Here is a 25,934-nt window from a genome sequence, read left to right on the forward strand (position 1 = left end):
AGCCTAACTCTGTCTAAGTGAAGGGAGTCCAGAACAACAAACAGAACAAAATAGCATGTTTCTGTAGTGTTTAGCTTCAGGTATAACTTAATTGAACAGAGCCATGTTAGCTTTTGCTAAGCTAACCCAACCGCTGTCCCTTGGCTTCATATTGGAGACTCAAAAATGAGAATTTCCTCGTCTAATCCTCTTATCTCCAACAACAACACACTGCATATGTCTTTCTGTTTGTTTTTTTTTTCAATCTAACAAACTTTTATTTCTGTTTTACCTGCAGACGGGTGAATACGCAACCGACGAGGAGGAGGAGATGAGTCCAATGTTCCCCAACTCTATCGAGGTGTTTGACCTGGCGGAGAACCAGGACATGTTGTCTCCGGTGGAGCTGGACCCCGAGAAGCTGGCCCACAAGTTCAAGGAGGTACACGTGATCTGAACGCTGCATTTGTTAATTCAGCCTGTCGTAGTTTGACCGTCCCGTTAGCGTCCAGATGTTTTCAACTATAATCTGTCCACAGCTCCAGATTAAACATGCGGTAACCCAGGCTGAGATCCAGCTGCTGAAGAGGAAGGTGCGCACATTTAATATTAAGCTCTTCGTAACGTGCAGAAAAATGTAGAGGAAAATGTCCCCAAGCAAAACATAACAGTTCTTTTTTTCCTCCTCCTCCTCCTCCTCCTCCCTTCCACGCTGACCCCCTCGCCTCCAGCTGGCTCATGCGGAGCAGGATAAGTTGCGTTGGCGGATGGAGCGTGCTCAGTTGGAGCAAAACATCCGGGACAGCAAAGAACGGATGGAAAAACTAGAGGGCTACTGGATGGAGGCTCAGTCCCTGTGTAAGGTAATGTCTCAGAGAGAGAGAATTAAAATCAAGGAGTGTTTAAAAGCTTGGGTGTTAAATTGAGGATTTTATCTTGGGGTGCGTGTGTGTGATTTCAGGCTGTCGATGAACACCTGAAAGAAACCCAGGCTCAGTACCAAACTCTGGAGAGGAAGTACAGCAAAGCCAAGAGGCTGATTAAAGAATACCAGCAGAAGTAAGAAGAAAGAGGAAGCACATAAAGAGTGGAGAGGAATAACGGACACCCCCGAAAACTTTTAATATGTCTGTCTGTGTGTGTGTGTTTGTTCATTTTAGGGAGATAGAGTACCTGAAGAAGGAGACGGCTCAGCGTCGAGCGCAAGAAGAGAGCGAGGCAACACACAAAGAGGAGACGGACAACCTGCAGGAAAAGGTGAGAAATATGCTCAACTTAAACTTAAACAGTTGTATCAGTTTGGTTCAAATCTGCAAAGCAAGATTCAGCGTTTTCAGACTATTTTCCATTGATTAAATCTCTGTGAGCAGTTTTATTTCTGCTTCATTTTATCTGTGACATCTAGATTCAGTTTTCTTTACCAACTCAAGTGTGTTGTTTCGCCATGGCAACGCTGAAAGAGGCTGTAAACGCTGAAGAGTCTGAGAGGGATTCAGACCGACTTTTTATTCAACTTTGATTGAGAGGAATCAAAGATAGAAGCATGATGTTTCGTTCAGAAACGGATATTAAAAAAACAAAAATAAGTGGTTATTTGATTTTCATTGTAAAAGTCAAAAATTAACATCGTAATTTAAGCCGTTTTTCTTTATCTGCGTCGAGAATGGATGAACAAAATTTCAAAAACTAGTCGATTTTCATTTTCTTCAGTTTCTAAAAATAAAAAAGACAAATATATTTCTTCTATCATATTTTTCAATGGGAAATTGCTGTTTTCAAAGTAAGAGCATGTATGAGGACGGTTCTGTTCTTTTTGGCAGGAACGCACAAATATATGACTTCCATCTGTATTCGCTGAGTATATGTAGTTATTTTTAGTTTTACCAGACATATAAAACAACGTACTGATCCTTGTCTATCAACTTCTGTTACACAGCACCATCTTCATACGTGCTCTTATTTTGAAAATGACAACTTCCTCTGGCGCTTTTTGTTTCAGTCTTAACAATGTTATTTTGTGTTTTTACAAACAGAAAATGAAAATCGACCATTTTTTAAAGCTTTGTTTATCCATTCTCACCCTTCAATTTCAATTTTAATTTTTGAATTTTAAAAGCAGATGTTAAAATATTCTATACGTCCCATATTTATTTATGCTGTTATGTTGTGTTTAAGTGTATTTAATTAAACCTGTTCTTGTGTTGTTTTTTTCCCACAGATTACAGACTTGGAGACCAAAGTGGATGCCTTGAAGACCCCCACACCGTCCTAGACTGCTGCTACTTCCTACCTCCTGTCTGTGACTGGAAGAGGAGGAGCTCTGCCTTCATCCCGACCGGAGCTGTATTTTATTCCAACCAACCATTCACTGCACGGAGAGGTAGAGGAGGGGGAAAAAAACAACAACCACAAGGATGACAGTTGTAAAAAAAAGAGGCGAGTGGCATACAGAGACAAAAGACCTCTCATCTGAACATTGGCTTAGTGATCCGTCGGTAGATAACCAATCCCAGAATGCACCTTCTGTAATACCCAGAATCCTCCTCTTGTGTCTTCCTGGCAACCGACTCAGCAATCAACACAGAAACCACATTCAACAGCTCAATTTATGGATGATCTATTTCCTCCTCTCCTCATTACCAGGTTCTAAAGATGATTGAAATTTCTTTTAAAGACGCGCTTTTAATAACCAGGCTCGTCACAAAGTGCTTTATAGAGTGACAGACGGGATAAAACAGGACAAGGGACAAACGATTGTCGGTCTACGACTTTTAAAATCGGGTGGTTGCTTAACCGTCTGTTTTTTTTTTATTATTATTTTATTTTATGGGGAGAGACTTGACGGGATCCCTTCGAAGAGGATGTTTCCTCTAAGGCAACGGGGAGAAGGGCCGCATCAGTTCACGAGACTCAAATTAAGAAGTGGGACCTCTGGAGTAACACACAACCCAGCCGGAAAGCCGATGATATCTAAGTAATAAACAACAACAAACAAAACTGTGAAACAAGATGTCCGACAAATTTCTGATCAACAACTGTGAAGTTACAGGAAGCCCCAGAAAGGAAACCCGCCCACCCCCCACCACCCCCGCTCCCCTCCAGCCTTTGGTTTCTCTTTTCCAGCCTAACTCTCTGAAAGAAGCGCGCATTTCAGGTCTGAACCGTCGTGGGCGTAATGTTTGTATATATTCTATACATTTATTTAAAAATGGCTTAAGCAATTAAGTGGATCGGGTGTGAGAGAGTAAGGCAAGTGGACGATCCACTAGTCCTCGGTCTGTTCCATCTCTTTTTTTTGTGTCGGCATAAAATTATGGCAAACAGGGTGTGAATAGTCTAATATGTGCTTATAGAGCTTCTAATGGTGTATATTGGTTGGTGTTTACTACAGTATCTTTGGGTTTACATGCACACCAACCTCCTGTTATTCAGGTTAGTCACTATGATCTTAAATTGGTGTCGGTAAATAATGCTTTCTGGTTCTGGAAATGTTCTCTCATGGCAAAATCGGGATATGTTAGCTGGAATGTGCTGATATCCCGAGTGTGCTTCGTGTGCAGCTCAGGCTATATGAGAATAATCAGTTACTTCTAATAATCAGAATATCTATGACGCGCTCAAATATGTCTTGGAGTTAATAATCAGCGGGTGCTACTATAGTGCCAAAAATTCCCAATCAAATTTTAGAGAATCCACATTTAAAAGTCCAATAAAAATATTTTTGATGATTAAATTAATTATATAAATTAATTACTTGCGCAGATGCATCATAAAAGGGAGAAAGAAATATCTAGGTAGTGGAGAATTGTATTAGTGTGTATTGAACAAAAGTAAAATTGCTAATCGTCAGCAAACTGTCGAATGGCAATGACCGCAAACATATGTTGAGTTCTTCAGCTTCTACCAGTAAAAGCGACCAAAAGAAGCAACAATTCATTTTTTTTACTAAATAGGTAGAGTAGCTATTAGGGTCTGGTTTAATAAATTGGTGTTGGGCAGGAGTTTATGATTAAGAAATCAAATGTCAGGCTGAGCTATCGAAGCATATTTTAAGATTTCAGATTGTGAATTGAGTGGCGGTGAATGGGCCTGCCAATTTGTTAGCCATGCTGTGTAGCTATAGGTTAGCTAGTTAGCCTGGTAGTTCCAGTTCAAGACATGCTTGCTAGTACAGTAGCTGTCAGTATATTCTAATATAGCCTCCTGGCTTTCCAAAACCATTTCCATTTCCAGTTCAGCTTTGTATTAATATTTCAATCAGTCTTTGTCGTTTCTCATTTAGCTAGCGCCGCCTTTCTATGCTACCATACCAGTTTAGCTCCTGACATATGAGTGCAATGAGATAAGAGCTGCAGTGTTATTCAGAGGACTGTGTACATCTAAACACACTCTACATCAGTTACAGGAGGAAAAGGTCCTGGTGCCAGTATTACGCCTACAGACGGTGAACTCAAGTTAGTGATACGTGCCAGATATAGTCCAAATATTGGGTTGAATACAAAAGTGTTGCTGTGGTCGTTAAATGTCTTACAATTTTCACTATTTTTTTTTCTGTTTTTTTTTCCTGGATCCAAACTCTTGAGTTTGTGACAGGGGAAATAAAGTTGACAAAATGCTTGGAGCTAGGTAACCATTGGAGGCTAACGTTTAGCAAGCTAACGAGTGGGAAACTTAACATATTACAGTATTCGAACTCACCAATCACCTGTGCCATTTTTGAAAATTTAGGCAAACAACTTGAACGTGATCTTTAATTGTCTGTTCATATGGACTGTCATCAAAGCAACCAATTTGATTGCAGTATTAATATCTAAACCATCCACATTATAGATTTCTTTTTATAATTAAAATCTAATTATTTTACAAGTGGAGACTAAATGGAAAAGTGTTGAACCTGTCCCACTGTGGTCACAGTACAGTCTAAATGTATTGAGTCTCATGTGAAAATCTTCCTGTGGACACTGAGGATTGTTTGGTTTGCCAGATATTTGTATTTATATGGACAGCAAAATGGTGCTTTAGAAAACAGTGTTCAAAATTACCAACAGGCAGATTACGTATTGTTCAGTTGTTATTCATTGCAGCAGTTATTATTACAAGGTCATATTTTGTGTTTACGGAGACAGTGCAGCTTGCTGGCAAGCTTTGATCAAGTCCCATTACTTGACAATACTGTGTGTACAGTAGAAGCCAAAAATCTAATTAGGCTACTTAAAATAAATAATCAATGCAACCATTTTTAAATTAGACTTTGCTTACCTCCAACTTTGTGCTTTAATAGTAGATAAAATGCAGGTTTGTTATCACACTTCACCTAAAAAAACAAAACAAAAAAAAAACAACTGTGTCATATAATTTGTGCTATTTGTTAGCGAAGCTAGCACCCTGGTTCCCACAGGATGAGTTGCTCACCTTCCCTCTAGCACCACCAGCAGGATATCCAAATTTGATTGATTGTTCATTGCCTTGGTTCTATAATGAGCTAATGTTAGCATGCTAACTTATCAAATTTCAGCAAATTGGTATGTGGTGATCTTTAAAACTTGGAAACATTAGCAAGATTATGACTGTGAGCATGCTAGCATGCTAATGTGTTAAATTAACGTGAGGGACGTGGAAAACTTAGAAAAGCAGCACGTCAGCTTTAGGATTGGATTCATCCCAACGTCTTTGAAGGCATACATCAGCAATTCAGTATGTGTAGTGAGCATCTTAGCATGCTAACATTTTAGATTCATGTGAAGAACATGTTAAACTTTGAAGCCCAAAAATATCAGCAGGTTTATATCAGGATTGTGGGCAAAATAGCATGCTAACATTAGCTTTTAACACAAAGCACTACTGTGCCTAAATAGTTTTTAATTTCCCTTAGTAGGTTTAAACTTTTTTGTGCTTAATGTCTTGCAAACCCAAAATCATTGTCTCAGTTATGTGGATGAAGCAGTTCTGCTCGTCTCAAAGATTAATTGTTGCACTTATTTAGTGTATTGCTAGGTGAAATCATGTTTGCGTAGACTATTCTGCAACTTCCATCAATCTCAGTCTGGCTGTATGCTTCGCAATCACTCCAATGACAAGTATCGCTACCGTGTGTTTGAATTGAGGCGGATCTGAATGTGTTCTCCTCCTATCACCTACAGGAGATTCTGTAGTATTTGTAAATCCACAAAGGTTTTTCAGTGACGTGTGAGAGCAGCAGCGTTTGTGTACAACTCAATCCAGCTGACAATATTATCTGACTCCAAACTCTCAGTATATATGTTCATGTTTTCATGTAAGATTTATTCTTTTTTTTTTTTTTTTTGTATTTCTTCAAACCTTGCAGTATGTATGTAGTTTTATTGGATGTAAACAAAGGTCTTTGAGAGCATTTTTACAGGAATGAAAATCAGCCATAAGAAACTCACTTGAGTATTTTTATTTCTTAAGTATTTTTTATTACAGCTTCATCTCGACGTCAAAACAATGTGAGCTGCGCGTTAGCTGTCGAATCACCAAATCAAATCCTGGTCACTTGTGATTTAACGTTCAAAACAAGTGATCAATTTGCCTTTTTATGACTTATGAGTTAACATGCTGCTTTTTGCCTCGACAAAGCCTTCAGATGTTTGCTCAGTGTAGTAGCTGACTGTCAGGTGTTGCCCATCATGTCCGCCCATCGCTCGTATCTGCATTAAAAAAAGAAAGAAAAAGGTGTTGTTGTGTTTAAAGAGTGTTTGCCAGTGATTACAGACAAACAGCCACGTTTGGTTGCTGATATACATATTGCATATGCTTCATTTCTCTGCTTGAGAACCATGTTCGCACTAGAAAGAGACTTTGCTAGTCCAGGTGAATGGTTCAGTGCCTTGCTTAGGGGTTAAGAATAATCGTTGAGTGTATGTGTGGACGTCACTAATACGTTTGCATCATTTTTTACAGTTTAGTTCATAAACATACTAGTTAACTAATTCACGTTTTCTCCCTAAGCCTGGGTGTATTTATTTTTGCCGATAAACATAATAATAAGAAACAATTAATAACTGATACTCTGATTGGTCATCTGTCCGCCAATCAAATCCAGACTTCCTATGTTACTGTTGCTAGGGTACGTCCACCCATCAAACAGGAAGACGTGTTGTAGTGGGCGGGGCGTAGCGGGAGGCTAAACAAACCACGTTTAATTAACTGGCTAGCAGTTAAGGGTCACTCCCCCGGGAGTATCACGTGAAATAGTTAGAGAAAAACATGATGTGTGAGCTGAAGGTCTGGTTAGCTAGCGGCATGGCCGAAAAACAAACCTGTATCAGGCTTGGAACAAAACAAACAGCTACATCTGGGAAGTTAACTGCGCTAGCAGGCTGGGTAAGTAACATGCATATTATTTGTCAGCCATAAAGATAATTACATGTGCGATCGTTACGTAGCTAACGAATACGCTACTGGTGGCTGTTACGCAGGCTAATGGATAAAAATGTCGTTAGTTGGTTAACGTTCGAGTGGGTGCTAGCAAATGCTATTTTGTGAGTGGAGCAGTTTTGATGCTGCCTTGGCTCAATCCTTTCGTCTTGTGGAGTTTAATCACAGGTTTGATTCCCAGTGGCAGCTGGTGTGCGGTACAGTTTCAGTTTTGCGCTATTAATGGCATTGCTCTGGCATCCAACAAGATGATGATGTTAGCCACTGTGGGTTTTTTTTTTTTTTTTGCAGCTAACCGCCGTTAACGTGGGCCGTGAAAGTCTTGCCTAGCAACAAAAACAGGAAGTAGGGACCTGACAACGGGTTGCAGCCCCTAGCAACCAGGGCTGAATTGACTCAGAGGCTGTTGTGGGCCTTAAACATGCTTTTAACAAAGAAGTAATTCACTGCAAATCAATAAGTTCAACACCAGCAGTAAAATCTGCTGCTGAAAGCTACTAATTGGGTAAATGATAATGGTGATTCAGGATAGTTACCTTTCTTTCAAACAGGTTGCTTCAGGATAATGAATCTAACCCCCACAAAAAAAAAAGCACGTTGAGGTTGTAGGAAGTAGCCTGCAACTTCTTGAAACATGAACCATTTTTGAAAAAACAATGGAAAGCTAAACTGGCAAATTCCACCCTGCAACCACTGGTAAACTATCTTTAAACACACAACCACAGCCTATAGAGTCACCATGTGAAAGGAGAAACAAACAAAAGCTATGAAATGTGGGATTGATAAAATACTTTTTTTTTTTTTTGCTGGTATTTTGCATTGTTGTGTTTAGCTCCTTTTTTTTTTTTTTTTTTTATTATAAAAAAAAGCCCTCTTCTTCAAATTAAGACATAAGAAATGTGGCGTGCTGGATGAATGGCCCCGGATGGAGCCATGCCAAAAAACAATCTGACAAGAGTGTCTCAGGCCTGAAACAAGACTTCCTTCTCTTCTGCCTGGTTCTGTCCTCCGGTCAATACCGCCATGTCTGTTGGAACCGATTCCTGTCTGTCACCATTAATAAATAAACATGAAATATGTTCAAGAAGAATCAAGTGTGTATGGTTGACGTTCTACTGTTTCTACAATCTTCAAGGGATGTTAACATGTTCAATTATGAAACGACAAACACCAAATCCCAGTTCTTTCCTTCCATAGGTCATATTTATTCATTTTAAGTGTTGAAAATAAATACAAAACTTCTTTTGGACTATCTGGCAAAGTGACAAAGACCTGCTTCAGTCAAGTTTTGCACATCAGAAAAGTTCAAATTCACTTTTCCTGTTTTAGCCGCAGTTTGGGACTGAGATTTATATAATGTATAATGTGGAGAAGCAGAATTCGTTGGGTCCTTTAACCGGGATCCAAGGATCAATGACTCGTTTACCGATTTCCAAATTATTAAGAACAACCTTCAAATACCAAACAACTTTTTTTTTTTTTACAACTTTAAATATGGAATTGTATCTGTGGCATTAATCAATATTAAACATGAGGAAACATTAAAACTATGGCACGTCATGTTATGAATGAACTCGCCAGTGTGCACTGAAATTAAACTTTCCAATTGACCAGATAGAAAACTATTCCCCCTTTAAGGTTCCAGTTCAGGTTTAGCAGTTAGTAGATTTGACACCAGATTAGCTTCAATGGCAACGACACAGACATATGGCTAAATGGTAGAGGACTACACTAACTGCATTAGTTCAGACAGCACATAAATAAACATAGAACAGATTCGGATTAAACATGCACTCTTGTACTCAAAACAATTAATTAGATGGGAACCCGCATTATCAACAAAGCCGTCATGAATTAGTCAGAAAGCCGAAAACAAAACAAAAAGTGACCGAGCAGTGAAGGCCTGTGTGTTTGTTGTGCGTCCCGTAGAAGGCACCGACACTATCAGAACAATCTCCTCTACTTATAATATCACAAACACATTCAGTGGTAACAGTTGTGTACACAAACATGAAACAAACTAGACACAGTTGTAACTAAGAAAAACAAAAAACAAAACACAAAATGTACTGATGTGTTTTAACGAGACAGCGTCCGTTAGAGGGACACAGAGAGAGGCAGTTGTCCTTTAAGAGTGCGTTCAGACGACTACGTGAAGTATGTTCAGTTATGTTCAGTAATGTTAAGCTGCGCCCAAAGAAAAAAAAAAAAGGTTATGATACAAGTACGATATCTGTGAGTCAGCTTGTACTCGGTGGTTGTCATTCATGTTTCTGGAGAGGTCTGAGAAGGCAAACGGTATAATTCACGTCAGTGTGGGTGAGTGAGTGTAAGATAGAGAGACAGAGGGAGGGAGACGTTTCGTTCAGTCGTCCACTCCTATGTTGCGGAACAGGTAGGACATGGACTCCCCGTTGTGGATGCGGCGGATGGCCTCCGACAGGATCATGCTGATGTCGACCGTTTTAATCTTTGGACACTGGAGCTTCTGGAGCTCGTGGGGAATCGTGTTGGTCACCACCACCTGAGGAGGAGGAGGAGGAGGAGAGAGACATGTCAGACAGATGTGAAAAGAAATCTTAAAGGCTCATTTAGAGCGTAGGTCTTTAACGGAGAAACTGCAGGAGGGCAAAAACTCACCACAAATTTAAGTTTCTTTAAATATGCATCAACATGAATCCAACATATTTAAGTAAAGGGATAGCTTAATGTTGAATGCAAAATGATAATAATAATACAGATTTATAAATAGCACTAGTTTAATATAGAACACGTTCCTATTAATCCCTCCATCAGTTCGGGTTCCTTAGCCTGAAAAACACTGAAGACCCCTAAATTAGAAAACTGTGGGACATAGTCTCTAACCTACGTATGAAGCCTGTGCCAGTGTGAGTCATTTATTCTTGTGCGCAAACACTAGCTGGCGCTGTGTCTTTTTTGTTTCTACTTCCTGCTTCCCTTTCAACAATGACGACTACAACTTTCGCCGAAGACGAGTCGTACGATTGTTTGCGTCTCCGAACCTCCTCAGTTAACCTTTCCGTGATCAGGGATGGGCTTCGATGCCATCATCGATTCTGCTCATCGATCTGATTCTTTATCGATTCCTGTGAATTTTTAGTCTAGAAAAAGTAGGCGTTTGTGGTTTCATGTACACAACAACAGCAATTTCATTAAGTTTCCAAACAAGAGATGAGAACTTGTGTAAGAAAACAAACAGGAAATATTGAGCATCAGCTGATCTGAGACCTGGATGCAGTTTTACGTTAACTCCTCCTCCCCTCCAGACTCTTAAAGGCTTTTCTTCTTTTCCTTTTATACTCAAAGATGTCTGCAAGTCTGAACACGTTTGAACGTGCCATAAGGACGACGTCGTAACATTTCACTCTCACCTCGTCGATAGCCGACTCCTCTATGAACCTCGGGGCGTCGGAGGAGAGGATGCCGTGCGTCGCCATGACGAAAATCTTGTAGGCTCCTCGTTCCTTCAGCGTCTCCGCTGCTGCAACGAAACTGTCGACGTCATCGATGATGTCGTCCTGTCGGACAAACGCGAATGATTAAAACGACCGTCGACGAGCAGTGAAACGTTAAGCTAACCGCTAACGACCGTTTGAGGCCGTCTCTATGAATCGGTTTGACTGAACGCTCGGTTTCGCTCACCACTATGATGGCGATGCGTCCTCCCACATCTCCGACTACAGTGATGGGCGGCTTCTCTTTAGGAATCAACACTGGGAAGACAAAAAAGGACACAGAGAGACTGAGATCTGCTGTATCTCAGCAGCATGTAGCATGTAGGGCTTTTAGTTAGCGTGGACGCCTTACGTGGTATCTCCATGCTGGGGTGAATGGCTCCTGTGGTCTTGACGGTGGGTGGCGAGTGTCGTCCGTCCACCTGGTCCGACTCGGCGTCCTGAGCTTCACCGTGGATGACGGCTATGCCCAGACGTAGCCGCTCTGCAAAAGACTGAGCTCTGTGCACCCAGACGGGCGGGAAAAGAAAGTGTCAAGATTAAGATTAAGTGTCAAGAGGAGGTAGACAAACAATAAAGAGTTATAGTTCAACATCATTAAAATGTGTTTCATAAATCCAGCAGCGAGGTGTGTGTGATGAGAACGTACCTTTTAGCAGAGGCCGGGGATTTGGCAACAATCACAGCGTTTCTGTAGTCAGGGATCTACAGGTTAAATGAAATATTTAAATGAGGGTCAGATGAGCGCACAACTTAGCATTCGCTCAGTGGACTGCAGTGGTCAAATCATAACTGGCTTATTATAGAGGTAATACCACATTATTTCCAGTGCTGTAACCATAGGGCTGTATTTTGTGACGTCATATGGTTAACTTGTTAAAAAAAAAAAGTCCTGGTTGTGGTTAGACCACAGTGTGGTGGAGCTATCAGAGTTGGTTCATACTGTTTTGTGTGAAAACTAGGTTAAAGTACACTTGCATTTTCTTGTAAACATGTAGTTTGTTTAATGCAGAGTTAGTTTAAGTTATACCTAGGGCTGGGCGACCAAAAATGACCAAAAATGTATAATCATGGTATTTTTCAAAATTCTGACTATATCACTGTATTTATTTTTTCATGCATATTGACATGTTCACTGGTTGAGAGAGGAACTAACGCAGTAAAACGACTAAAGATGGGACTATTTTACTGTTTTGATGAGTAAATATTGTAGAATAATCCCAAACTACTAGTAAAACAGATTTGCATGTTAGCACTGCTATGTCTGTAGTGTAGCAACCTGCTACCGTAATAACTGTAGTCTGGGTGCAACATTTTTTTTTTGTCATTCATAAAAAGCTAAAACTGGGGACACCTTCAGGGACAGCTATAGAAGGAGGACAGGTCAACCAAAATGGGGACTGCCGACAAGAAATCGGGGACGTCTGGTCACCCTAAAAAACCCCAAACAACTGACGTGGCACCTTTTTTGGCACAATTACGGTCAGTACGACTTCTGACTCTTTAAAGTTGGTATATTTTGCCTGCCACGGTGCCACCTATTTCTACACACTCGATGAACCTCTACGTTGTGGAGCGACTAGTCTGTACGAGCCGTAGCCCTAATTTTTTCTTACCTCTTCCTGAATGTACTGCAGCAGGAACGGAGAAGCTCTCAGATTGTCCACGGGGATGTTGAAGAAGCCTTGAATCTCTTTCTGATGGAGGTCCATGGTGATCAGGTGGGTGAGACCTACGCAAACATTTTCCTCTTTGACAAATAATCTCGGAGCTAAGATGAGACGCTCTGTTGCTAAAACAGTACAGTCCTCTCCATCTTACCGGCTTTACACATCATGGAGGCGATGAGCTTGGAGACGATGGAGCCCCTCTTCCTCATCTTGCACTGCTTGCTGTAGGGAAAGTAGGGGAGGACTCCCGTGATGCTTTTGGCGCAGGACGTCCTGCACGCGTACACCATGATCAGCATCTCCATGATGGTGGTGTTTACATCCCTGATGCAGTGGAAGAAGATCGGACCGTTAGCGAAAACCCACGACGTGTCAGGGGACAAACCTTTTAATTTCTTTCTTCCTCACTTACTTGGACACGGTCTGGATGATGAAGACATCTTTGCCTCGCACGGACTCTTGGATCTGCACCCGCGTTTCTATGGAAACAGCAGCAGATGTAAGAAGTGCCCACATAAACAGGCATTCGGCCACAGAAGTAAAGTACACACTCCTATCTCATAACAAAGCCTGTAAGAAACCCCCCCTCATCCTACACATCACTGTGCAAAACTGTAGATACTAGGATTCCAAAAATGTGCCTCCCACAAAATACTGACTAACCAGAGAGAACTGACCAGCGAAAACACAAGACAGAAGACGAACAGACACAAACGATAACTCTGATTATCCACCTCCAAACACTGGAGATTATCCCAAGCACACGCCGTCTCTCGGTATCATTAAATTCTCGCCTGAAATGAACTTTGCTTGTAATTTTCCGTCTGCCACACTGATTACCGGCCCGTTGTTGTGTCTGACGAGCAGCAGCAAACGCGCGATAAAGGAGCTGCAGGCATGAAGTGTGCTTGAGAATCAGTAATGTGTCGCACAGACCAGCCGTCATGCAGGAAAATGAAATTCATGCAAGACAAGAAGGTGCTCTCCTCCTCCACATCAAAAAAAAACATTTAGGAAAATACTAAATTAGCTCATGAATTATTTTAATTTCACCTCTTGACACGTTTACATCATCAACACTACGCTGGCGTAGCAAGTCTGGTAACTTGCCAGTCAGATGTCATTACAGGGTGTGTTCGAACTGATACAAGGAAAGACTGGATAGACCTGCCACCAATCAGATCTATAAATTACATCTTATGTTTGCTTCTCAGCTAGAGCCTAAGAATGTTGCTGCAGTTTTACTACGTGTAATAATTAAAAAGTTGACACAACTGCAGTGACCGTTTTTCGTCAAAACTGCATTTTTATTCATTAAAATGTAAATAAGACTCAGTCTGAGGACGGAAAGTCTTGGCTCCAACATCACATAAATCTTGTCACAGCAATTTGATTTCACTCGACCGACCTTCACCAGGGTGTAATGAATTCATAACAGACTCCAGATGCAACTTCCCCCTGTAATATTTTGTGGCTTCCAGGCCACAAACCTAAATCTGAACTATGCAAAACACGAGGTCTCTGTTTAAACATTAAACCAGTCAATCTGCAGTCACCACGCTACCAGATACAGAAGGACATCCAAAGACAAAATGCTGCTTTCAACATGCTTCTAACAATTAACCTGATTACACACTAAGACTCAGTGGTCAATTATTTATCCGTCTTGGGATGGATGCTTAGAGAAAGGCATTATTTACCTGATACAACACAACTACGGATTGATTTAAATGTATGTATCTCTACCCAAAGGAGCACCACAAGGCTCCATCATGGGTCCTATATTATTCACAATCTACATAAACAATTAAACACATTTATAGGGTTGCGATCAACAGCTATTTCTGTAAATAATAAAATAATCTTGAATTTATGTCCTCAATTAACCGTGTAATTGAACCGTTCTGATTGGTCCACCAACTTAAGTGCAGCTACCCTTCGTCAAGTCCTAACTTTCTGTGGTACTGTTGCTAGGCTAGACAAAAAAAACAGTCAAGTTTCAGTTTAGACCCACATCTGTCCATGCTCATATGACATATGTAGTCGAATCTTTTCTTTCCTCGTTATTTAACTTATGACTGTGTCGATGAATAAGATCAAAAGAAGAACTTCCAGTTAGAAACACTTTCCATTTCCTTTTCTGTGCACAGCGTCTCTAACAAAAGAAACATTTAACTCAGTGAGAATATCTGATTAAATAGGTGTCAGGAATCATCTTACCTCTGTTAGCTTCCTGATACACCAGCACTTTACCAAGCTCCACCCCTAACCGCCTGAAAAAGAGGAAGGCATGATAGGAAAAAAATAGTTATAGCTACAGATTACAAAGACGCGGTTTCTTTAAATTCATACGAAGGGAACAAAAATGGCAACATTTGTCTCAATCTAACGTTGTAGTCAAAAAAAAATATATAATTATACGTGTTTCATTTTCTTCTCAAACATCATAAAACGAATCCTTTAATAAAACTCTATTTGTTCTGTAAACACACATAGATTCCAGTGTCCTGGTGTAGTCCACCGTGTCGTGAATGGTTTGTTTACACATAACAGGATGTCAGCGCTGCAGATTTATGCATTTCAGTAATCCTTTGAAAACATTTTCTTCCTTCATAGATTACACACAGACAGATTTAATCTTCTGAGGAATAAAAGGCAGATTTAAGGAGACCATATAATTAAGAACATTAATAACTAATAATTAAGAAAAGCACAACGTCCACACCTTTGTGCAAGTTGCATATGCATAATTTTAGTACATATACTATTAATACCGACTACCGGAAATCAACACTGTGAATGATTTTTATGATCAATGAGTAATCATTTTTGGTCGACTAGCCACACTAACGTTGTTAGCCATACTGTAAACAACAGCTAGTTTCAGATGGAAACGCTGCACATCCATATTTAGATTTTAAGGAAGTACGAGTGAAAAATATTTCCCCCAACAAACGTTTTTAAGAATTTAAACGAAATCGTGACCAACACATGTGGTTTATTTACTCTTAAATAACCAGTTTGCCCTCGATCGCTGTGCTCCATGCGTCACATGTGTCTCTAGAAGCGTCTCTAGTACTCACTCTGCGATCCTCTTTCCCAACTCGCGGCTGGAGTGGTGCGAGTTGGCGGTGAAGATGACCAGACCGCCCTTGGTGTGGTTCATGTCTCTGGGGTCTCGACTGCTGCCGCTCTCCCCACACTCAGGCAGTGGATCCCTGGGCACCCACGCTGCACTGAGCCCTTCCTGCAGCGCAGAGAGGGAGGAGCATTCGCTTTCTTTTAAACTCAACGGCGTCAACTCTCACAAACTCACGCAGAAGAGGAACAGAAAGTCAGAAGGACCATCCCCATCACAAGACACACTATGGCAAGCACAATTCCTTATGTTCGATGAACAACTGCGGCTTCTCTATGTCCACAAAGAAAGACACTAAGTGCATCTCACAAATCGGAGAAAAACCATGTTTAACAGGAACATGCATCAAAGAATTTCTCAATTCTGGGAAGTGTCATTATTTTGCTGCAATGACAATAACAAAGATTTGCACAAAGCAAGTACATTTTTCCACTCCCGTGTTCTTTAAAAAAAAGCACAAATAACCATTTTAATCGATTGACAGGACTGAAATAGATTAATTAATTCATTCATTCATTGGGAAAATAAATGACAGATTAGTTGATTAACAAAAAAAGCTGTCAATTACAACGCTGATTATAAATATGTGTAATTGTTTATGCCAGTTATAAATAATGTGGGGCCCAGTAGAGAGCCTTGTGGTACCCCTTTAGTGCAATACAAGCCAATTATACAAAAATAACATTTTACTGTGCATTTACGTTTATTTATATATATTTTATATATATGTAAGCACCAACTCTCTAAACAGTAAGGTCTTATATATTTTTTTGTACATGCAACTTCTTTATATACTATACAATATCCCAACTACTTTATTGCTGAAATGTTCCACTATATCTTATAATCTTACATTACTTTAAGTGTGTTGTGCATAACGAGGCTTTATCTGTGTGTATTTGGGAGATTTTAAAATCCACAGTTAGTAGATAAGCATCTACAGGAGGAACACATTGTAATAAACCACCTTGCACATGCACTTGCAGAACAATAACACAGCAAACAAAAAAAAAAAGGCTGGGCTACAATGAAGTCCCATATGCAACTAGAATATTGCGATCTAAACTATACATTTTACACAGTTATAATACCAAACATGTATCTTAGCGTTACATATTGTTTAGGGGGCGTTAATACGCGACATACAGTGTGTAACGCGGTAAATATCGTTGCCTGTAACTATCAACACAGTCACGACGTTAGCTTCCCCATGTTGCTAAGCTAGCTGGACAGCACGGGATTTGCCCATTTATGACGCCACTTATTATCCTACAAGATCCATATGTAAAAGTGAAATCAAGTGCTGGATTTGTTGTCGATGTGAATGTTATATACGCGCATTTTAACCAGTAATTTCAAGTGACACCAGTGTAACATTACGAGACAGCGTTAGCCTAGCGGTAACACACAAATGTACTAACGCGATAACTCGACAGAAATAATCTTGAACGCGCGACTTGATTTTTAATGCGGAAAGCATCGTATTTGTTTTTTGTTTGTTTATTTTAAAAGGTCAAACAGGACGTACAATAAATAATAATAATAATAAAAATAGTAATAATTCCTCACCAGCTTGCGTGTTATGTCCGGTTACAATCTGCAACCCACAGTATTTGATTGAACAAGCCTCCTGCTCTTTTTAACCTGTTCCCCTCACTACGGCTGCCTAGCGACATTCGCGTTTGATGGACGTGCGGCTTGGCCAATCAGAGGGCAGGACGCGCATAAGGGGTGGGGTCTGAAGATGCATTCGAGTGCTCTTGGGGAAACCGTAACTGCAAATTTTAACAGAAAGAAATAAAGATAAATAATCATTTACGGTCTATATAGCAACTGATTTTAATTCAAATTAAATATTTAATATATATATATAAGTTTTTAACCAACTAATGATCTTCAGTTAATTTAAATTTGACAACAATATGCAGATTAATGTTTGGTACTTTCTAGAATTATTCGTGGTAGATCTTGAACTCAACATTTAAACGTGTTTTTTTTTTTTTTCAAAATATTGAATGCAAAAACACAAAAATATATATTTTTCTACTTTTATGTTGACAAATATGATTTATGCACAACAACATTCAGTCATTTATGTGCAATATTTAAAAGCTTGCACTATTTTCAATTTTATTTTACTAGATATGACTTTATTTTTGAGACATGATTTTGTTTTTATTCTAATCTTATTTTATTTTATCTTTCTTTTTACTTGTGCTTCTTAAGCGCGTTTCTTTTATGTGCATCTAGGCTACTGTGTCCAAGCGATTTCCCTTGTGGATCATTAAAGTCTATCTAAGTGTTAACCACTAATTAATATTTAAAAGGGTTAGGGTTATACTCTCTCTCTCTCTAAGACCGATTCTTTCATTTTAACCATATGAGCTAGCTAACAAATACAAACCCTTCCTGGAGGCGTGTGCTTTGTGATCGGCCACTTGGGGGCAGTGTGTTTGTTTGGAAGCTTGACACAATTGCTTTTCCCATTTAAACTATTGTGAAACTGAGTGGCTTTCAAGCTTTAAATAAACATTGTTTCAGTGTGTACACATAGCTGTTCTAAACATTCATTACTTAGAACGTGCACTCAGGATTTGATGGATGTACCAGTGGGTGAAATGTTTACCGCCTTCTTATTTTACTTCTTCTTCTTCTTCTTCAACCTGCTGCATCTTGCAGACGTCTGTGTGCAGGCACAAACCTGTCAGTTCGCCAGGAAAAGTGCAACACTGTGTAATGACTTTCACTCCCAAAACACAAGTGTTAACACAAACACACAGAAGAAGAAGAAGCAGGAGAAGAAGAAGAAGAAGAGCAGGGCTGTCTGAGTGTAATACACGGAGATAAGTGGCTCATGAATCTACAGTTTCCTTCTCTGGACGTATATTGAGTCTCGTCTCAAAGCTCCTGTTCAGATCTAACAATACCAGAGGAAAGGAACTCACGGGTGCAAGTGAGCGCTCTAAAAGTAAAACGTTTATACATCAGTCATCGTTGTTAATACTGCCCCGGGATAGTGAGCTGCTTCTGCATTAACAGAGACAGATTTTATAAATACTCTCCCGGTACCATATGGGCTACTCTTCAATGTTCTTACATAACTCGCTGGATATGTGGAGGAGGCGAAGAGCAGCATCCAAGCACTGCACACTGCCCACACACACACACACACACACACAATGGAGAGGAGAGCGAAGTTAAAATAAAAAAAAAGAAAAAAGAAAAGAAGTGGAGGATGAGAAATAAAACACGTTGGATGTTACAGTTAGAAATCAGGGTCAAATTCACTCGTATGTGTTTCTCGTGGCCGTCACATGCATGTGCAGCGTAGAGATTAAAGCAATAAATATTCCAAATATTGATTTTGACGTGTCACATAAAATAGATTTTAAAGCACCGGTGTGTGGAGTTAATGAGCCTCCGGCATAAATGAATTCATTAATCCCAGTGATGTGACTGTGAGTGTAAAAGCACCTGTTAATGTGAACCATTTTTCACATTTACAGGTGGTTTTACTCTATATACTAATTAAACTAATGCTAATTTCTGTTATTTAGACCTCTGACTAAAAATGGTGTCATAAAAATATTAATAGAAATAGAACACGTGTAGGTACAGTACAATACACTCACTTTCTAGTTGACATATTTACTTTAAGTCATCATAATACTGACTTTAAACTAATTTATTGTACATTTGTATAACCACATATCTTCATATTCATTGCAATATTGTATACCTTACCTATCTTATACAGTGTATATATATATATTTTAAAAAAAACATTATAAACACTTTTTAAATATTTTATATACTTTGGATATTTTCATATATTTGAATTTTTAATAAATACTTTGAATATTTTATATATTTTTTAAATATTTTATATATACCCTGAACATTTGTAAATATATACTGTTTACCTATTATATTTATGTATATTTGTATTTATATTCTATATATTTTTTATTATTATTATTATTATTTATTTATTTTATTTTATTTATTTATTTTACAGTGATAAGGGAGGATTTAGTGCAGAGCTGTTGCATGAGGATGATTTTATTTCCACTGTTGTACCTAATGAACTGGCGAGAGTGCTCATCATGTGTTTCCTCTTAATTTGATGCAGCAGGAGCTTCGTACCTGAAGGAGTCTTATTCTTTCCAGGGAGCTGGAATATTTACTTATATTTATTTATTTACCTGCTCATGAAGCTCTCGGTGGAAGGAGGTGCATCTTTATTTATTTATTTTTTTTATTGTTATTGTCTGCGAATAAATCTGTGCATCTCCTCAGAACCCAGAAGGAGAGAGGGATATAGGGAGATGTAGGAAAGGAGGAGGAGGAGGTGGAGGAGGAGGAGGAGGAGAGCGCCTCGCTCCCGGTCCGCCCCCAAGCTGCAGCTACGGAGCCGTTTATCGGCGCGAGCTGGGCCAGCTGTAGAGTCCCCCCCCCCCACCTCACCCCTCCTCCCCTCCCTGCCCATCCGCACCCCCCTCCCACTCCCACTCACACTCACACACACACACACACACGCGCGGAGAAAATCATTACCAAATACAGAGCCCGAGCGATGGCTGCACCACTGGATTGTGTTTACGACGCAGAGAGCGACACGACCTCGGGAGAGACGCAACCGTGCGCAACCGCACTTTTATAACGCGCGATCCCTTTTACGCGCAGCCTCCGAGCCTCCTGTTTCGTTCCTTCCTTCCTTCCTTCGGCGAGGAAACCGGAGCCTGCCGTCCGCTCGGTTAGTGTCTGCAGGGGGACAGGACAACCCGATTCGTCTCCACCGCCGTCCGTCTCTCCAGCGCGCCGGGGACCGAGAATCTGAGAATCTGGAGCGGCCCAGCACACACACACAGCTGCACCTCAACCGGGGGGGGGGGGAGGAGGGAGGGAGAGCCCGAGAGCATCCCCACCACCATCCCTCCCTTCACTCCTCTCTCACCTCCATCACCACCATCATCGTATGCCAGAGCTTTAGGGCAGGAGGAGGTGGGGGCGACAGGGGTTAGGGTCGGGGAAGAAGGGGGTTGCTCATCTTAGTCGGGGACCCCTGAGCGCGGAGGAGGAGGAGGAGGAGGAGGAGGAGGAGGAGGAGGAGGAGGAAGGGAGTCTGGTCGAGACGTAGACGCACCCTCCTCTCCGGAGCGGAGAGGCTGGCCTGACGCGCCGCTGTGGCGAAGGATGCTGCGGGAGTGAGAGCGGCTCAGAGCGGAAGATGGGGAAGGACCAGGAACTGCTGCAGGCGGTGAAGACCGAGGACCTGCTCACGGTGCAGAAGCTGCTGCAGAGGCCCCGGCCGGGGAAAGCGAGTAAGTGAGACCCGGTCCGTGCACGCACACACTACAGCTGTTTGCTATACTATAATGTCTCATTGATGGAGCTGTGTGTACATGTATGAGTGTTGGGGGTTAGCGAGAGGGGAGGGGCTGCGTGCATCAGGGCGCATCATCATCAGGAGAAGATTAGCCGGTGTGTGATTGGAGACTGACAGCCCCATCTTGAGACCCCCCCACCCCACGTCCGAGTGCACTGCAGCAGGGAGAGGGGTTCTTAGTGACCCTGCACACAAAATACAGAGGGAAGAGCGTCTTTACCCGGCTGTTGGTCTTCTGGTTGGTTATTTTCTGCACGGTATGTTGCATTGAAAACACCAGACAAGGTTTTTTTTTGTTTTTTTCTATCTCTCTCTCCACTGCCCACTCTAATGTGTGGGCATTACAGAGAGACGATCAAGATGCAGTTACTCTACACTCTACAGAGAGAGAAAAAAATAAAAAAAATCATCTTTGTGTCACTATCACGCAGCTAAACTCCTACTGGGAAGCCTCCAAACAGCAGGTTTGAACAAGGCAAGCAAGTGTCAAAGTCTATATTATCATTATTATTGTTGTTCTTCTAACCCGTTTATGATTTAAAAACGAGGGCCGTGCAAACCCACTGCCAATTATTCAGGGTAATTAGAGTCATGCAACGCTCCGCATTTAGCAATTAAAGATTCATTTCAGGTTGAAAGGGGGTCACTTCGCCCCTTCCCCTGTGGTTTTCTTCTACTTTTTCCAACTATATAAGAAGAAGAATGTGTCTTTTATAAACCTTCCATTTGAAAGTTTTTTTTTTTTTTTTTTTTTTGTGGGTGAAATTGCTTATTAAATTTCATTACTAACTCGTAAGCGGCTGCGCCACAGATGGCAAAGCTCACTCCGCGGGACTCAAGTGAAGCATATGGCTTCGGAGCAGCGTGCAGGGACCGGTCTGCAGGGAAACCCCCCTTTCAGATCAAAAGTGCAAGGCATCCCTTGGCTTGGAAAGAGTCGGAAGGGTCCAGCGCAGACACAGACAGGTAGAGGCCAAACATAGAGCAACAAGGGGCCGCCATTTAGGGCTCCAGTTAAGCTAGCTGGAGGCTCCTCTCTGCCGTCTGTTTGGTTCGTGGACTCGGGAGGACGGGTTAGCCCTCCAGCTAACATCACATACATGCACGTCATCTCAGAGTTGATGCTCGGTGGATTGCAGAGGTGAAAACAGGTGGAAGCCTCTTTCAGGAAGAGCATGCTGCTTATTAGCATATAGATAATCCACACATTTTAAATGTTTCATCGTTTTTAATACAATTTTACAGCTAAATCAAAATTCTGATTAAATATTAAAACAAATATTAAAGATTAAACTAGTGATTTTTCATAATTTTATACTTTTTATCCCAATCAAAATAAGACAATAGAGTTTTATTTACTCAGGTTTCTGTGAGTCAGGCATCAGCAACATGTGCAAAGGTTTAAATTTCTTAAAAGTTGAATTAAAGGTCATTGTGTCGTTGAGTGATGCCGAGGCCGTCGTAATCACGTCACTCTCTGACTCTGGCCTTTTATTTTCCCAAACCTTCAATCTTCTACTGCGTAGATTATAACTTCAACTCAGCATCAAGGCCTCTCTCTCCGCTCATTGTCCGCCTCAAATCTCAAATCAAATTTCCATTAGGCTACAGCTGTTTAATAGATCCCTTCAAAAGCTTGTAAACAGTGTGATGTATTGTGAGGGGCGGGGCTTAGCTGGAGGCAAAAGATCTCAAACACTGTAGCTTGTTAGCACATTTCAACTGAGTGTTTAGAGAATATACTAATACATTAACTCTCCAAGACCGTGAGCGCTGAATTGACTCTGACTGATGGGACTATATTTATCGACCTCTACACTCTCACTCACTGGATGGACAATTTGACCAAAGGAGGACACAGAGGGGACGAAGTCTGGTCTGTCTTTATCAAATGAAGCCTCTCGAACAAAGATATTACAAGACGCAAGTGGAACCACTGTAGTAAATGCAACTTCAGCTCGGACGCCCCCTGAAACACATAACTAACGTTGAGTTAGCTAGACTAGCAGTTAGCATTAGCATCAACATGTAGAGAACAAGACGGTAATTTCAGTCACGATTTAGTTGACGTTATCCAGGCTGCAACTGATGAAGCGTTACATATTAATCTGAGATCAACACGTCCATTGTTGTTGAGTGTCTCACTTCTACCCTTTTTTTTTAGTCACGTTCAACCGTTCAAAGCCTTTTCGGTGTTGGACCCAAAATACAGCAAGACGTCATTTTTACGTTTTTTAAGTGACTGCGTTTGCCTCCAGCTAACGTCGTGACGTCACAGTGACGTGGGCCGTGAAGGGGTCTATGCGGCTCGTGAAATTTAATTGGAGGAAACCAAAACAAAAGTGAGTTTTGAAAGTGTTTCAGGGGAGTTTCTGCAAAAAGTGTCTGCAGACGACTGAACCCTTCTGGAAACTAACGAAATAAATAAACACAAAAACAGCAAATAAACAGGGCAGCAGCAGCAGCAGCAAGGAGGAGGTAATGACAGAGCAGAGCTAAGAGTCCCGGGGAGACGGGAGGGGAGTCTAACGCCAGGCTGATGTTCACACAGACCTGTTTGTCATCTAGCATTAGACACAAAGCTCTCAGGACAGCTGTGTGTGTGTGTGTGTGTGTGTGTAGTATGAGTGCGGTTGAATCATTTGTGGTAAAAGGTAAAGGTTTGTGTTTGTGTGTAATGGGTCTGGCTGAGTCTCTGCACCGCTGCAACTCATTTACCCCCACTCCGGCCAGACATACAGTCTACACACACACACACACACACACACACACACACACACACTTTTACCTGCTTTACATTAGCGCGCACATCTGGCACCATCTGGAGAGCCATCGTCAGTTTGCCGTCGCTCGCCTCCGCGCACGAGGTCGCAGCCACGGGCGTTTGTGTTTGTGTGCGCGGACCTTGAGTGTGACCCGAGGTCTGTGTTTGTTAATGGGCTGTTTGCGTGTCAAGGCGGTGTTGCTGTAATCACTATTGACACGTGCATGTGTGTTTGTGTGTTTACCGCCACAAGAGGCTGACACCGACCTCCGTGGCCATCTACTGCCACCCCCCCCGCTTGCCTTTCTTTGCAGACGCTAACGCTCGCGGACCCTTCTGGATTGCCTCCCCCTCCCTCCCCTCCGTCCCTCCTCTTCCTCACCCACTCTGTCTTTTCTGTGTTGACGTGCGAGGCTGGCAGCGTGAGCGGAGCAGATGATTGCGTCCACGCCAGTGCACATTTACAAAGGGGGCAGGCGGAGAGAGGAAGCTCCGTGCACTGTCGGCCCGAGCCTTCGCACTGGTTGACCGCGCTCCGTCGGCGGCTATAAGCTTCAGTCGGAGCGACGTGGTTTGAAGATGGTCGTTTTTTTTGAGGGGTAATAGATGATATGCGCCTTCTCCGTGCTGCTCTACTGTTGCATATATCGTCTACTGCGTGGGACGGAGGCCTTTCCTAAGACGTACTAGAGGGACCTGCCATCTTCTTAAGCATAAATGGCATCAATTTCATATAGTCCTTCGCTCTTAGGAGATGGAACGCCGTGCTAGGCGACCATGCTAGCATGTAGCATGCACTAGATTAGATAATACGGCAGAGAAGAAGTTAAACGAGTGTTTCTTGTGATTTGTGCTCCTGTGGCACAGGTGAAATTATGAAAGTATTGTCAGAAAAATGTCCTCTAAGCATCAGTAGCTTCATGTCTGCGCCCTCAGTGTTATGGTGTTGCAGATATTGCATTAAAAATAGCTACACAACAATGAAGCATAACATTGTGACCACCTTCCTAATAATGTGTAGCTTTCTCTTGTGCCTCCAAAACAGCTGTGACTCATCAGAGAATGGACCTGGACCTTCTGAGGGGGTCCTGGGTTAGTGGGGGCATTTGGGTCCTATGGGTTGAGTGGACCAGTTGATCAGTTCAACACCTAAAGTGTTTTTGTGGTTGCGTCCTGCTGGGGATGACTGCTGCCATTAATTAGCGTCATTAGCGCCTGGTCTGGTCCAGGTGGGCGCTACGTGTCCAAGCAGATTTCTCTCCTTTGGTTTTGTGATATTTAAATCAGCTGTAGCAGGGGACAAATGATTGTTTTCGTTAAAAAAATGTTCACGTCTGAGGTGTAAAATGATGATTTGATGATGTGCACTTCTATTTCCTGCAAGAACAGAGGTCAGCGGCTGCAACCTATAGCTAACCAGCGCTAACTTTTTGAGCCTATAATAATAATCCAACTACTGCCACCTACCAGCAGGTGGCAGTAGTTGGAATTCACGTGTTGGCAATTACGTCACATCCTGTTTCCTATAGTGTCAAATAACTGAAACGAAACGTGAACGTGTTTTTGCTTTAAGCATGTCACCGTATCACCAGAGGCAGGACGGAGTGAATACAGTTTGAACTACAGCCCAGACGTTTGTTACCGATCTCAAGGCTTATCTTGAAAACTGAAGCGCGGCTTCATATTGGAGATGATAATGGGCAGTGAGAGTGGAAGATTGGCCGGCTGTGGTTCCTGCATTTTCATCCAAGACATCATCACTCACTTCTTCTTCTTCTTCTTCTTCTTCTTCTTCTTCTTTTTCTCCTGCTGCTACTGACTGCCTCCATGATTGAATTACAGAACAGATGGGAGGAGAGAGAGAGAGACAGAGAAAGAGGTAGATGGATATTTTTCCTTGAAGGAAAACGGGGAATGGCGAGAGGGAGTCACAGGAGAGGGGGGGAAAAAAAACAAACAGAGATGTTTTTTGATGAGCAGGTGGGACAGATGGAGGAGGAGCGATGAAAGAGAGACCGGGGTGATAAGACGGAGGGATGAGCGTCGCCGTGCCTGAAGGTTTAGCTCTGACTGCGGAGGCCCTCCTCATCCAGACACTGTTACTCATCTACGCGAAAAG

At 41.6% G+C, this 25,934-nt stretch overlaps 3 protein-coding genes across 9 annotated transcripts in view; 2 read left to right on the forward strand and 1 right to left on the reverse strand.

Annotated features, from left to right (window-relative positions):
* The window catches only part of LOC124997387 (neurabin-2-like), a 29,642-nt gene extending 21,175 nt beyond the window's left edge, over positions 1 to 8,467 (forward strand). For both annotated transcript variants that reach the window (XM_047571050.1, XM_047571051.1), the window contains 6 exons: positions 278 to 421; positions 519 to 572; positions 711 to 842; positions 941 to 1,038; positions 1,140 to 1,236; positions 2,198 to 8,467. In XM_047571050.1, the coding sequence (XP_047427006.1) occupies positions 278 to 421; positions 519 to 572; positions 711 to 842; positions 941 to 1,038; positions 1,140 to 1,236; positions 2,198 to 2,251 (579 nt within the window). In that variant the 3' untranslated portion in view covers positions 2,252 to 8,467. The remainder of the gene's footprint in view (positions 1 to 277; positions 422 to 518; positions 573 to 710; positions 843 to 940; positions 1,039 to 1,139; positions 1,237 to 2,197) is intronic.
* An 85-nt stretch (positions 8,468 to 8,552) lies between these two features.
* LOC124997388 (phosphoribosyl pyrophosphate synthase-associated protein 2) lies at positions 8,553 to 17,371 on the reverse strand. The gene is made up of 11 exons (XM_047571053.1): positions 17,232 to 17,371; positions 15,607 to 15,770; positions 14,744 to 14,796; positions 12,936 to 13,002; positions 12,675 to 12,847; positions 12,470 to 12,585; positions 11,503 to 11,558; positions 11,206 to 11,354; positions 11,041 to 11,111; positions 10,770 to 10,916; positions 8,553 to 9,901 (listed from the first exon to the last, which is right to left on the reverse strand). Exons 2-11 carry the CDS (start codon positions 15,687 to 15,689, stop codon positions 9,743 to 9,745), a joined length of 1,074 nt encoding a protein of 357 aa, XP_047427009.1. The 5' UTR covers positions 15,690 to 15,770; positions 17,232 to 17,371; the 3' UTR covers positions 8,553 to 9,742.
* Positions 17,372 to 20,179: 2,808 nt separating this feature from the next.
* caskin1 (CASK interacting protein 1) overlaps positions 20,180 to 25,934 on the forward strand; it is a 100,251-nt gene continuing 94,496 nt past the window's right edge. For all 6 annotated transcript variants that reach the window (XM_047571498.1, XM_047571499.1, XM_047571501.1 and 3 more), the window contains exon 1: positions 20,180 to 20,986. In XM_047571498.1, the coding sequence (XP_047427454.1) occupies positions 20,893 to 20,986 (94 nt within the window). In that variant the 5' untranslated portion in view covers positions 20,180 to 20,892. The remainder of the gene's footprint in view (positions 20,987 to 25,934) is intronic.

The sequence above is a fragment of the Mugil cephalus genome, chromosome 20, assembly GCF_022458985.1.
Source record: "Mugil cephalus isolate CIBA_MC_2020 chromosome 20, CIBA_Mcephalus_1.1, whole genome shotgun sequence".
In the NCBI taxonomy this organism is placed as follows: domain Eukaryota; kingdom Metazoa; phylum Chordata; class Actinopteri; order Mugiliformes; family Mugilidae; genus Mugil; species Mugil cephalus.